Here is a 14060-nt window from a genome sequence, read left to right as displayed (position 1 = left end):
CTCCTCAAACAAAGTCCCTTGGGCTGTTGTGACAAACTTTTGGCTTGGTTTAAGGGATCGCGCCTCTCCACACACTTCCACCAGTTCGGTTAGCTCTTTGAAGGTATGTGGCCTTACACAACACCTTCACATGAATAAGAATCCACGATGAGATTGCAAGATATACCAATAGGTGTAGACAAGCAGCATGTCGACAAACGCAGTCACAAAGCTTTAGCCAACATTATCGTGCAGAGGACTGTGCAAACTCCCCCATGCAAGGAGACTTGCATGTTTTCTTTTTTCTTTTTCCGAACATAAAAAGGGAACATATCTAAATGTGAACATACTTCAAATGATCCATATCATCTCTTTATATAAATTCTATCCTTCTTATGGTTCTTTTGCAAGGTACACGTCAAAATAGGGACATCACTATCACAGCGTACTAAAAACGATACCAATTAAGAAACAAGAAAACATGCTTTGATGAAAGGTAACAAGCTCTCTCTCTCTCTCTCTCTCCATTTTTTCCTCCAGGGATGTTTACTCTTGTTGAATCTTCAAATGACACAACCACACTCACACAAATGACAAGAATGCACACAATAAGCAAGATTGAATGAAAGTTTTAATACAATCTAAAAACTAAGGATAAATTTAGGCATATCAAAATTGGGACAACATGAAGATTGCAGCATTCTAAACACAAGACCGTATCAACTTAAGGTAACAAGATTTGTGGATAACAAAACGCAAGCTCTCTCTCTCTCTCTCTCTCTCTCTCTCTCTCTCTCTCTCTCCCCAAGCTTTTCTCTTCTAGGTGTTTGTTTATGGATGCGTACTCTTGTTGTATGTTTGGATGACAACAAAATGGTAAATACAATCTTGTATGTATGACACTTATGCACACAATAGTGAGATTGATTGAAAAAAATAGTACATCCAAATTTGCCCTCACTTCAATTCAATACACATGCAACTAACAAAGCACTCTAGTTTTCTCTGACGCTTGGACTCACTTCAATTCAATACAGATGCAGCTAACGAAGTACTTTAGTTAACATGAATTTTCATATACTAGTTAACTATTTTTTTTAAAATCATCACTTGCCAATTTCTCCCCTCACCTTGATGGCGCCTGTGCTCGCATGTGCGCCTTTGTCCTGCCTTCCCTCTCATCCCCCTCTACACTACGTCAACAACTCGTGTGCCAACATCAGCCCCATCTTACAGCTCCTGCGTCAATCTGCCTCTTCCCTTCCCTTACCACGACACTCCCTGACTAGCAATCTCATCGTGAATTCACACACACACACACACACACACAGCTTGGGCTACCTCTATATTGCGCCCTCCTGCAGTCTGAGCATTGTCTCCACATGTATGACCCTCCCCCTCCCCCCTGGTGCAATTACACCGGTTTGATTCACCTACGAATGCTAGCTAGTGCAGACCCTTCAATGGCTACTGCAGGTGCAACGAATGCTCTTTGACTACTTGTCCTCTTTGCGCCCTAGTTTCGTCTCTCGAGGACTAGAAGTTCTGGTGCAATCGATGCTCTACGACCCACCTACTTTTGTCCCTTGACTAATGCTCTCTAGCCTGACAACCAGAGGGCGCAATTGATACTCCTAGTTTCGTCCACACATACACACATCTAAATAAATAAATAAATATAAATATATATATATAGAGAGAGAGAGAGAGACGAGCGTGTCAGTTCTCGGCCGTCGTTGAGAAAAAAGGATGTGAAGAAAGAGCATATCTGAAGATGTCTCAAGTTTTTCCTTTTTTAAAAAGAACATGTCAGCTACATATATATATATATATATATATATATATATATATAGATATATATATATATATATATATATATATATATATATATATATATATATATATATTGATCTGTTCTAATTTTATTTATTTCTTTATGAGATGCCTCGGAATCCCATCCTCTCCATCCTTCCTACCATGAAAAAACTAGTCTTGCTTGTTGGGCCTTTGTCGTACATAATATGATATATGATAGATTCTAAAGCACATCTGGTTACTTGGTTAATTGGTTTTGATTGTTGTTGCCTTGGGTTTATTGTGGGGACACGAGAAAATGAGTAAAACCAATTGCGAGAAAATGAGTAAAACCAATTGATAGGCACCAAGAATAGCTTAGCTTGGGACTTGATGAGCATTGGGAAGAAGCAAATTGTGTCTCATAGTTCTCCATACACTACAAGAGGTCACTTGAATTCCGGCGCTACATTATCGGCGTCACTGGCGGGCATCGATATATGTGTGTGTATTTATGGACGGAGCTAAGGTTTTTTTTTAAAAAATTCATTTTCAAAATTCTGACGCCTATTCCGGCAGGTCTTCCAACGCCAGCGCGACTGCGCATTCCGACGCCCCTTCCGTTGACTATTCCGACGCCTGTACCGATAGCTGTACCGTCGATACCTGCAAAAACCGAAACCACGAGCTTTCTCTGCGCATTTCTCTTAATTCTTGCGCCACATCTCAAGCTCTTCTCCTCTTCACCCTCTCTCACAGATCTGCTGCGATACACGCCATCGGAGGTGCTAATCTTGCTTGTGGGTTAGCGCATAACACTAAGGTAAGATTATTTTCATGTTTACTTGTAGATTTAGGGTTTAGGGTTTAACTTTGTGTTTGTGTGTGTGTTTTTGCAGGTTACAGGACTTTAGGCGACGACTTTCATTGCTCAAATAGGACTAATGTAAGTGCTCAAACCTTTAAATGCATATTAAGTTCATTTAAATTACTTTGTATTTTTTAATAAAAAAATCATGCTTTAAACTTTCAATGCTTTAAAAGAAATTAGGATTTGTTATGTGAAATTTCATTTTAAATTATGGAAAAAATTTGTTTAAGTTTAGGAAAAAATCTTGTTTTGAAGAAAATTTTTATTAAATTATATCGTTTTTCAAATTATGTAGTTGATGGGGTTTATGTTTTAGGTTAAGTTTAAGTTATAAGTTAAGTTAAATTAGGTTAAGTTATGTTAAGTTAAGCTACGTTGTTATGTTAGGTTATACGTTAGGTTAGGTTGAGGTTATCTTATACGTTAGGTTAGATTAAGTTAAGCTACGTTAGGTTAAATTATATTAGCTTAGGTTAGGTTAAGCTACGTTAAGTTAAGTTAAGTTATCTTATATGTTAAGTTAAGTAAAGCTACATTCCGTTAGGTTAAGCTACGTTCGACAATACGACAGCTATAAAGCTTACCCACAGCGCATATTAAAAATAACACAATGGCGTTCCGTTCGTCAATACGGCAATCCATAAAGCTTACCCACAACACATATGCATTGTGGGCAAGCTCTATGGCTTTCCATATTGCCAACGGTTCGCCATTGTGTTGTTTATATGTTCGCGAGCAGATTTTAAGTCTTAAAATAGTACCATGACAAATCGTTTGGTAATACGACAAGTCATAGATCTTGCTTACAATGTATATGCATTGTGGGCAAGCTTTATGGCTTGCCGTATTGCCAAACGGCTCGTCATGGTGTTGTCTATATGTTTGTGAGTGATTTTCACGCGCTAAAATTACCTCGTGCCCCTAAAAACAACACAATGGCGATCCGTTTGGCAATATGGCAAGCCATAAAGCTTGCCCACAAGGCGTATGCATTGTGAGCAAGCTCTATGGCTTGCCATATTGCCAACGGCTCGCCATGGTGTTGTCTATATGTCTGCGAACGATTTTCAGGCCATAAAATCTCTTTGTAACTCTAAAAAAAACACAATGATGAGCCGTTTGCCAAATTGGCAAGCCATAGAGCTTGCCCACATCGCATATGCATTATGGGTAAGATCTACGGCTTGTCGTTTTGCTAAACGCCTCACCATTGTGTTGTTTTTATGTTAGGTTAGGTTATGTTATGTTTATGTTATATGTTAGGTTAGGTTAGAGCATCGACGGCATAATAGTCAAAAAAATACAAACGGACTTCGAATATGACGCATGTACTTCTAAAAACGCAATCGGACTTCGAAGTGACTCGTGTACTTCTAAAAACGCAAATGGACTTCGGTTAGGTTAGGTAGATGTTATAAGATATGTTACATTAAGTTAGGTTAGGTATAGGTTTTATGTTAGGTTAGATTATATTATAGGTTAGGTATAATGATTATAGGTTAGGTTAGAGCTAGCGTCAAATTAATAGTAGTAAAAACGTAATCGAACTTCGAAGATGACTCGTGTACTTCTAAAAACACAAACGACTTCAGATAGGTTAGGTAAATGTTATAAGTTAGGTTATATACATTAAGTTAAGTTAGACATAGGTTAGATTATAAGTTACGCATAACAATTATATGTTAGGTTAGAGCTTTCGTCAAATTAATAGTAAAAAAAACGCAATTGAACTTCGAAGATGACTCATGTACTCCTAAAAACGCAAACGGACTTCGGTTAGGTTAGGTAGATGTATAAGTTATGTTACATTAAGTTAAGTTAGGATTATGTTATAGGTTAGGTTAGATTAGATCTAACGTCAAATTAATAGTAGAAAAAACGTAATCGGACTTTAATAGTGCACACAAACTGAAAGAACCTTAATATATAGTCATTGACCAATAAAGACGAGATAATTACCCTGTGGTCTTAATCTCCGTGCACCTCTAGACCGATGTGTGCGGGGATCGGCTCTGGCTAGAAAATGTGAGGGTGTTAGAGCTAGCAGAAAATAGTTGAAAAAATGCAATCGAACTTCAAAAGTGCACACAGACTTCAAGAACTTTAATATATAGTCATTGATCAATAAAGACGAGATTATTATCCTGTGGTCCTAATCTCCGTGCACCTCTAGACCGAGGTGTGCGGGGATCGGGCCTGGTTAGAGAATGTGAGGTTGTTAAAGATTGTAGTTATAACAACTAGAGTGTTTTAATTATTTGTTGCATCATTGGTAGATAAAGTATGGACGATAGGATGGTGTGTCCTTGTGCGCATTGCAAACATCAGATCTTTTGAAAACGAAAAATCTGTGACCAACACATGCGCAATCACGGTCTCTTTCTATCACACCGTCGATCAGAGGCCAGACACAGATTCAACGACGGCGATCCCAAGCCAGCATGGTTGGACGCAGAGGAGTGGATTGAGATTGCACAAGAGACACAGACAATCCCAATAGATTTCAGCAGTAGAGAGATGCAGCCAGAGCACGTTTGGAGTCTACTTGTCACATCTTGGGAGTGGAGGCTACGATACGCTTTGACATGAGACCTTGATTGGATATGTGTTGGTCGCAGATTTTTCGTTTTTGAAAGATCTGATGTTTGCAATGCGCACAAGGACACGCCATCCTATCGTCCATACTTTATCTACCAATGATGCAACAAATAATTAAAACACTCTAGTTGTTATAACTACAAGCTTTAACAACCTCACATTCTCTAGCCAGGCCCGATCCCCGCACACCTCGGTCTAGAGGTGCACGGAGATTAGGACCACATGGTAATAATCTCGTCTTTATTGGTCAATGACTATATATTAAAGTTTTTGAAGTCTGTGTGCACTTTTGAAGTCCGATTACATTTTTTCAACTATTTTTTGCTAGCTCTAACAACCTCACATTCTCTAGCCAGGCCCGATCCCTGCACACCTCAATCTAGAGGTGCACAGAGATTAGGACCACAGGATAATAATCTTGTTTTTATTGGTCAATGACTATATATTAAGGTTCTTTCAGTCTGTGTGCACTTTTGAAGTCCGATTGTGTTTTTTCTACTATTAATTTGACGCTAGCTCTGACCTAACCTATAATCTAACGTAACCGATAATATAACCCTAACGTAACTTATAACTTAAACATAACCTATAACCTAACCTAACCGAAGTCCGTTTGCATTTTTAAAAAGTACACAAGTCATCTTCGAAGTTTGATTGCGTTTTTTCTACTATTAATTTGACGCTAGCTCTAACCTAACCTATAACATAACCCTAACCTAATTTAATATAACCTAACTTATAACCTAACCTAACCGAAGTCTGTTTGCATTTTTAAAAGTACACGAGTCATTTTCGAAGTTCGATTGCGTTTTTTCTACTATTAATTTCACGATAGTTCTAACCTAACCTATAATCATTATGCCTAACCTATAATCTAACATAATGTAAAACCTATATCTAACTTAACTTAACTTATAATATCTACCTAACCTAATTGAAGTCCGTTTGTGTTTTTAGAAGTACACGAGTCATCCTCGAAGTCCGATTGCGTTTTTACTACTATTAATTTGACGCTAGCTCTAACCTAACCTATAATCATTATGCTTAACCTAACATAAAACCTATACCTAACTTAACTTAATGTAACCTATCTTATAACATCTACCTAACCTATAACCTAACCTAACCGAAGTTCGTTTGCGTTTTTAGAAGTACACGAGTCACTTTGAAGTTCGATTGTGTTTTTAGAAGTACACGCATCATATTCAAAGTCCGTTTATATTTTCTCGACTATTATGCCGTCAATAGCTCTAACCTAACCTAACATATAACCTAAATCTAACATAACCTAACTTAACATAAAAACAACACAATGGTGAGGTGTTTAACAAAACGACAAGCCGTAGATCTTACCCACAATGCAAATGCGATGTGGGCAAGCTCTATGGCTTGCCAATTTGGCAAACGGCTCACCATCGTGTTGTTTTTAGAGTTGCGAAGCGATGTTATGGCCTGAAAACCGCTAGCAGACATATAAACAACACCACGACGAGATGTTGGCAATATGGCAAGCCATAGAGCTTGCCCACAATGCATACGCCTTATGGGCAAGCTTTATGGCTTGCCGTATTACCAAACGGATCGCCATTGTGTTGTTTTTAGGGGCACGAGGTAATTTTAGCGCTTGAAAATCGCCTGCAAACATATAGACAACACCATGGCGAGCCGTTTGGCAATGCGGCAAGCCATAAATCTTGCCCACAATGCATATGCATTGTAAGCAAGATCTATGGCTTGCCGTATTGCCAAACTGCTTGCCATGGTGCTATTCTAGGACTTGAAATCCGCTCACGGACATATACACAACACAATGGCGAACCGTTGGCAATACAGAAAGCCATAGAGCTTGCCCACAATGCATATGTATTGTGGGTAAGCTTTATGGATTGCCGTATTGACAAACGAAACGTCATTGTGTTGTTTTTAATATGCGCTGTGGGTAAGCTCTATAACTTGCCGTATTGTCGAACGTAGCTTAACTTAACTTAACCTAATGTAGCTTTACTTAACCTAACGTAACTTAACCTAACCTAACATATAAGATAACCTAACTTAACTTAACCTAACGTAGCTTAACTTAATCTAACCTAACGTATAAGATAACCTAACCTAACCTAACATAACAACGTAAATTAATTTAACATAACCTAACCTAATGTAGCTTAACTTATAACTTAAATTTAACCTAAAACATAAACCCCATCAACTACATAATTTGAAAAAACGACATAATTCAATAAAAAATTTCTTCAAAACAAGATTTTTTCATAAACTTAATGAAAATTTTTTCATGATTTAAAATGAAGTTTCACATAACAAATCATAATTTTTTTCAAAGCATTCAAAGTTTTAAGCATGATTTTTTTAAAAAATATACAAAGTAATGCATATTAAATAAACTTAATATGAATTTAAAGGTTTGAGCACTCACCTTAGTCCTATTTGAGCAATGAAAGTTGTCACCTAAGTCGTAGAACCTGCAAAAACGCACATACAAACACAAAGTTAAACCTTAAACCCTGAATCTACAAGAAAACATGAAAATAATCTTACCTTAGTGTTATGCACTAACCCACAAGCAAGATTAGCACCTCCGACGGCGTGTATCGCAGCAGATTTGTGAGAGAGGGTGAAGAGGAGAGCTTGAGATGTGGCGCAAAAATTAGTAGAAATGCGCAGAGAAAGCCCACGGTTTTGTTTTTTTGCAAGTACCGACGGTACAACTATCGGTATAGGTGTCGGAACATCCAACGAAAGGGGTGTCGGAATGCGCATTCGCGTTGGCGTCGGAACACTTGCCGAAATAGGCGTCGAAATTTTGAAAATGAAATTTAAAATTAAACCTTGGCTTCCTCCATAAATACACACACATATACCGACGCCCATCAATGACGCCGGTAATGTGGCGCCGGAATTCAAGTGACCTCTTGTAGTGCATTTGGCATACATGTCGACCAAGGCAGTGCCAAGCATAACAGGTTTTTTTGATGGCCCAGAGCTTCCTGGCGATGAAGTTGTTGAGCATATCCCGCAATCAGCGTGTTCCAAGAAATGAAATTCTTGACAGAAGCACTTTTTGTGTTTTCTCAAGCACATCACATATGGCATACGTGTCCATCAAGGCAGTGCCAAACACAAAGATCCTTTCTAACAATATCATTATTGCTCATATCGGAGTCCTACGTAGTGCCACATGCTTTCAAGATGCAAACATAGGTGATTACATCAAGAGAAGTGCCCTCGCTTCGCATCCTAAAAATAGCCGGCCAGAGCTTCGTGGCCTTGTCTCTTTTGGGCATATCCCGCATTAATGCATTTCCAGAGAAGACATTCCGGACATACATATCAACCAAGGCAAAGGCACATGCCATTAAGAGGAAAACATAGATGATTGCATCTGGAGAGATGCCCTCGCTTCGTAGCAATTGAAAACACCCCAAGCTTCGTGGCCTTGCCATGTTTGACATACATGTCGGCCAAGGGAGTGCCAAGCATAGCTTTTTGTCGATAGCCCCTGACTAACACTATCATCGTGAGTTCTATTGCCCATCTCAATGTCTTTGAAATTGCCACATGCCTTCAAGATGCAAGTATAGATGATTGTATCTTGAGGGAGGCACTTGCTTCACATAAGTTGAAAACAATCCACAACTTCTTGTATGGAATGTTGACCAAAGTAATGCCAAGCACAAATCCTTTCGCTAACAGCCCCCTTGATTAACAATATCCTCATGAATTTGTTGCTCATATCAGATTCTTGCGCAGTGCACCATGCCTTAAAGTTGAAAGCATAGGTGATTGCATATGGAGCGATATCCTTGCTTCGCATCTGCTGAAGGGTTTCCTGGTCAAACACATTTGGCATACATGTCGACCAAGGCAGTGCCAAGCATAATGTTTCTTCAGTCCCTGACTAACACACCAGTGATAGCACTTGAGGGAATATACTTGGTGAAGGGAGAGGAACAAAAGCCTGTAGTGTCGGGACCCCTCAATTAATGGCATTCACTTCTTCAGGCATTCGGCAAACGTTTCCTGCTTCTCATTGTTCTGGGTGAGGTTGTTGTTGCTTTTCAAAGTGCTGTGAATAATTTATGCGGTGTCGGATTTTGCAAATGATGGACACTTAAAGCTGTCTGATTTGAGTGAAAGTCAATGGCCTAGATCATGCCAAGTGGCCACATGTAATCTCAAGGAACCGGACCCAAGAGCATATTAGGCTTACCAAGTAAAAGATGACATTTTGAACAAAAGGCATATCAAGAACTTCATGTGCTTTTGTAAGGGCACCACATTTGATATACATATTTCATGCCAATGGCCTAGATCATGCCAAGTGGTTGCATGTAATCTCAAGGAACCCCAAGAGCATATTAGGCTTACCAAGTAAAAGATGACATTTTGAACAAAAAGCATATCGAGAACTTCATGTGCTTTTGTAAAGGCATCACATTTGATATACACATTTCCCACAGCATTGCCAAGCACAACATTGCCAAATTAGTAGAGATTCCCAGGTCTAACAAGCATGTGAGAGCTGAGGTCTCTTGCTGCAAGAGCATGCTCTAAATAGTATCCATGCTCACCGGTCATGAATCCAATTGCCTGTCTGCAACATACAAGTACTCGTACTTGATTGCTGCATTTTGGATGTTTAGCAGCATGTTGATAAGCTAACGCAGCAGTCGAATGGTGTGCATGTCTCTCTGTGAAAGCATTTCTGTGTAGCTTGATAAGTCTGCATGTGTTATTCCCTCCAACCTGTTTGCTTGCTTTTGTGAAATCTCTTGTAGCATTTCTTCCATCTTTATCTGGTATTTTAACTCCCCGATGTGTGCTACTGTGCTGCACATCTCCTACCCAAGCATGGCCACAGTCTTGCACCTCGCCTTTCACACAGCCACCAAACCAACCACATCTGTTGGCGTTTGCTTTGCAATAGCCTCCACCTCATTCACAAATTAGATCAACTAGCTGTCTGCATCTGATGGCATGTCTGGCATCTCGGGCGTGTCAACCAATTAGACGACCAAGGTTCTGCGCTCACAAGCTTTTCCTAGGCCCGCATATGTATTTCTTCTTTTTTTTACCAAGTTTCGATAACATGCTTTATTAATTGCTTCCTATACATATTGTAGATGCGCCAAGTGGTCAGTTGTGGGCTCAAAGAGTAAGGGATCGGTTTCGAACTTGACCATTGCAATCCTCACTCGCGTGGCTCCGCGACCTCTGTTTCTACCAACTTCTCAAGAGCTCCAAGTTGCCCTGGGAAAAGTGGAGCAGCTTTAAAATGTTGGCGATGATGGCATACACAGGGCCACCATCTCTCTCTCTCTCTCGCGCGCGCACTGCACACTGGCAGCCAATCCTACCCCCCCCGGCCGAGTCTGCGCAGCCCTCCTTGTGCATGCTGCGTATCTCACTTAACATACATACATACATACATACTGGTAACTTTGTTATATTGCCCCGAATCTTCCCAGATGTGCACACCGCCTCCTCCAGGTGGTTAACGCAGAGGCAACAAAACCCTATGTTAGTTTCGAACACGCGGCCATCCAACCCACGCCGTCTCCTCTAACAAACTCAGCTTATAGATTTTCTGTTCAAGACTGCGCCCCTTAAGAGTTATTAAAAAAAAAGAGGGCAAGGGAACAACTGGCAAAGCTAAGCAGGAGGGGACACGCTGCGCGGAAGATGGCAGGCTCGTGGACAAAAGCTACGATGCCTCCATGCAACTGTGCTTGTCCTGACGACGACAGGCCCTGTTTCCGAACGGGAGATGATAGATCCCGTAAGATTTTCCCTAATAAGTCTTTTTTCGAAATCGTTAGGACATACTAGTTGTTTTTGAAAAAATAAGAATTTTTAAAACAAAAACAAGGGTACGTGATTGACAGCTACTTATAGCGCCGCCCGCCCTTTTCCTTGCTCGCAAGGAAGGAAGGCCGCGATGAGGTGCAGCCCAGCTTCTGTAGATGCTGTAAAGCTTCGCAAACAGAACAAAGAGGAAAAGGCACGACAGAAGGAGCTGAAAAAACACAAAGCTGCAGAGAAAGCGCGAGCCCGGGTCGACGTCTGCAGCTCGACGTCTTCATGTTCACAAGTATGGACATCAAGTGCCCGGGTACTGGTGGGAAGCGGCATGCCCAACACGTATGATCCCGGTTCTGGAGAGGATCTCTGGTACCTGGCATGGGAGGAATGCGGCTGCTTTTCTGCTGCCCATGACGACCAAAGGCCCCCTTTTGTTATGGTGATTTTCTTCCTCTGCACCTTGTAGTATGAATCTATTAAAGCATATGTAAGACTAGGCGTCTCACTGCACTTCTGCTCTCTTTGCATCGTGGTGTACTAGGTGTTACCCCCTCCCAATGTCACTGGGGTCCTGCATATTGGGCATGCTCTCACTGCTGCAATTCAGGCAAGCCCACATTTTGTGATGTTTCTACCTTTCGTCGGCATGCATGGAACTAACCTGCAGGTTTTGTCACTGGTGGAACCATAGGATACTATGGCCAGATGGCATCGGATGAGCGGATTTAACGTGCTGTGGCTTCCAGGTCTTGACCATGCTGGAATTGCCACTCAGGTTGTGGTAGAGAAGAAACTAATGAGGGAGAAAGGCGTAACCAGAGATGATCTTGGACGAGAAAGGTTTGTCCAAGAGGTATGTCATTATTTGTCCTCGCTTCTTGCGTGCGGTCGGGTCGATGTAAAGCATATGAGATCAAAACGAACGAGGCAGAATCCCAAAAAAAAGATCTTCTACTCTGACGTGCGCTGGAGGAAGCTCTGTACAAGAAGAGCATCCAATCAAAGCTTACTAGAGTTATTGAAGGCCTTAACAATATATAGTGGGTAATATTAGGTTATGGCGCAGGCACCCAGCTTGTTGAATCTCCACACCTTTTGATGGTCTATTATTCACCTGTTAAGGGAGCAAGCTAGTCTCAGATTTAGGGTTGGGGTGAATACATCAGCGTGTAAATCATAAAACAATACAGTTGCGCATGGGTTTTCTGATGATGGCACGCAGGTGTGGAACTGGGTGAAGCGATACGGGGGCACCATCTGTCATCAGCTCAGGCAATTAGGATGCTCCCTCGACTGGTCTCGCCAAGTAAGATGCTTTTTTTTCTTGCCCATCTTTGGTGATGTCGGCCCTCTTTTATGCTGCAATGCCACTATATATAAATGGAGGGCCACAACCAAAGACCTGCTCACTGACTTTGTTGGTTATCTTCAGTGTTTCACCATGGATGAAAGGAGGTCCAAAGCTGTGGTAGAAGCCTTTGTGTGTTTGCATGGTAGTGGATTGATCTACAGGTACACCAATACATGAATTGTGTTGATAGACAAGGGCCATCTCTCTATGTAGGATGGTTCGCATTGTGATGACATCAGTGATTTGTGCTGAATACTCAACGCATAGCCTATGTTATTTAAGCTTACCGAATGCCACGTAGTTGCACAAACATGACGCTTAAAGGCAAATACATGTCCAGAAGGCTCGGGAACCATGCCCAGACAGGTTCCAGCCATCGTAATTGTGAACTTGCTGTGTCTGTAGGTGGACCATATTCTGCATCATATATTGATCATATATGCCTATTGATCTTTAATGTGTTAGGATGTGCATTTTGAGTAGTTGCATGGGCATTTCAATGTCTTGATCGTGGTACTGTTTATACCAACTAACATTACCAAGATACTATCCGTAACTATCAATTCAGGGTCATTAATCTGGTAGTAGGTCATTAAGATTATAAACAGGACAAGAGTTTTGTTTTAGATTAACGTTGGAACATTAATGGCAGGAGCAACCGGCTTGTGAACTGGGATTGCACTCTCAAAACTGCCATTTCAGACATCGAGGTAAGGTACATGTCCCTAAAACATGGACACTTCTCGTCTGGTACATTGAGTTTTATGCCTGCCACTATTGTGATAGGTTGAATACAGAGAGCTGAGAGGGCGGACTTCAATTAATGTACCTGGCTACAATGATCCTGTAGAATTTGGAGTGATTTATTCATTTGCATATCCTATCGAAGAGCAAAATGATGAAATTGTTGTTGCCACCACAAGACCAGAGACAATGCTTGGTGATGTAGCTGTTGCAATCCATCCCGAGGACCCCAAATATGCTCATTTGCATGGAAAGTTTGTAATCCATCCCTTCGATGGAAGGAAACTCCCTATCATATGTGATAAAGATCTGGTTGATATGAACTTTGGTACGGGTGCTGTGAAGGTAAGGAGCCATGCTTGTGCAAACAGGTCTTAATTTGTTTTTCCCCACATAAGTGTGTATCAAAGAAGTTTTAGATGAATCCGCATACTCGTTCCTGCATTGTGAATTATCACATCATCATGAGCTTCCGTTTGGAGGCACCACACAACTAACTAGGTGCTATTGGAGGCTCAATGGGGAGCCATAGTCCTCTGGCCCCAATCACATATTTATATAGGTGCAACTGGAGACAGAACAGCTCAGGATATTTTAAGCTAGGCTGTGTATGAAAACAATGAGAGTTTATTTTCCACTACGAGAAAATGTCTAAAGCTTCTTAAATTCTAATGATTATATATTGCTGACAAAATACATTTTGGTGCAGGTGACACCAGCTCATGATGCATCAGACCTTTTATGTGGCGAAAGGCATAATCTGCCATCAATAAACATACTTACAGACGATGGAAGAATAAACGATTTTGGAGGTCGCCTGTTTAAAGGCCTACCTCGTTTTACGGCTCGTAAAGCTGTGCTGGAGGCTTTGGAAAAAAAGGTTTTGCTGAACGCAAGTGATGGGAA

The 14060-nt window shown here is 40.8% G+C and overlaps 1 protein-coding gene across 1 annotated transcript in view; it reads left to right on the top strand.

Annotated features, from left to right (window-relative positions):
- The first annotated feature begins 10761 nt into the window (after positions 1-10761).
- Positions 10762-14060, top strand: part of LOC147449595 (valine--tRNA ligase, mitochondrial 1-like) — a 44988-nt gene continuing 41689 nt past the window's right edge. The window contains exons 1-9 of the mRNA XM_086522018.1: positions 10762-11036; positions 11143-11498; positions 11601-11666; positions 11751-11912; positions 12282-12365; positions 12492-12571; positions 13063-13120; positions 13197-13499; positions 13864-14034. Of these exons, the coding sequence (XP_086378144.1) occupies positions 10940-11036; positions 11143-11498; positions 11601-11666; positions 11751-11912; positions 12282-12365; positions 12492-12571; positions 13063-13120; positions 13197-13499; positions 13864-14034 (1377 nt within the window). The 5' untranslated portion in view covers positions 10762-10939. The remainder of the gene's footprint in view (positions 11037-11142; positions 11499-11600; positions 11667-11750; positions 11913-12281; positions 12366-12491; positions 12572-13062; positions 13121-13196; positions 13500-13863; positions 14035-14060) is intronic.

The sequence above is a fragment of the Adiantum capillus-veneris genome, chromosome 10 (genome assembly GCF_014529385.1).
Source record: "Adiantum capillus-veneris isolate H3 chromosome 10, ASM1452938v2, whole genome shotgun sequence".
Taxonomy (NCBI): Eukaryota; Viridiplantae; Streptophyta; class Polypodiopsida; order Polypodiales; family Pteridaceae; genus Adiantum; species Adiantum capillus-veneris.
This window is presented reverse-complemented; position numbering and strand designations above follow the sequence as displayed.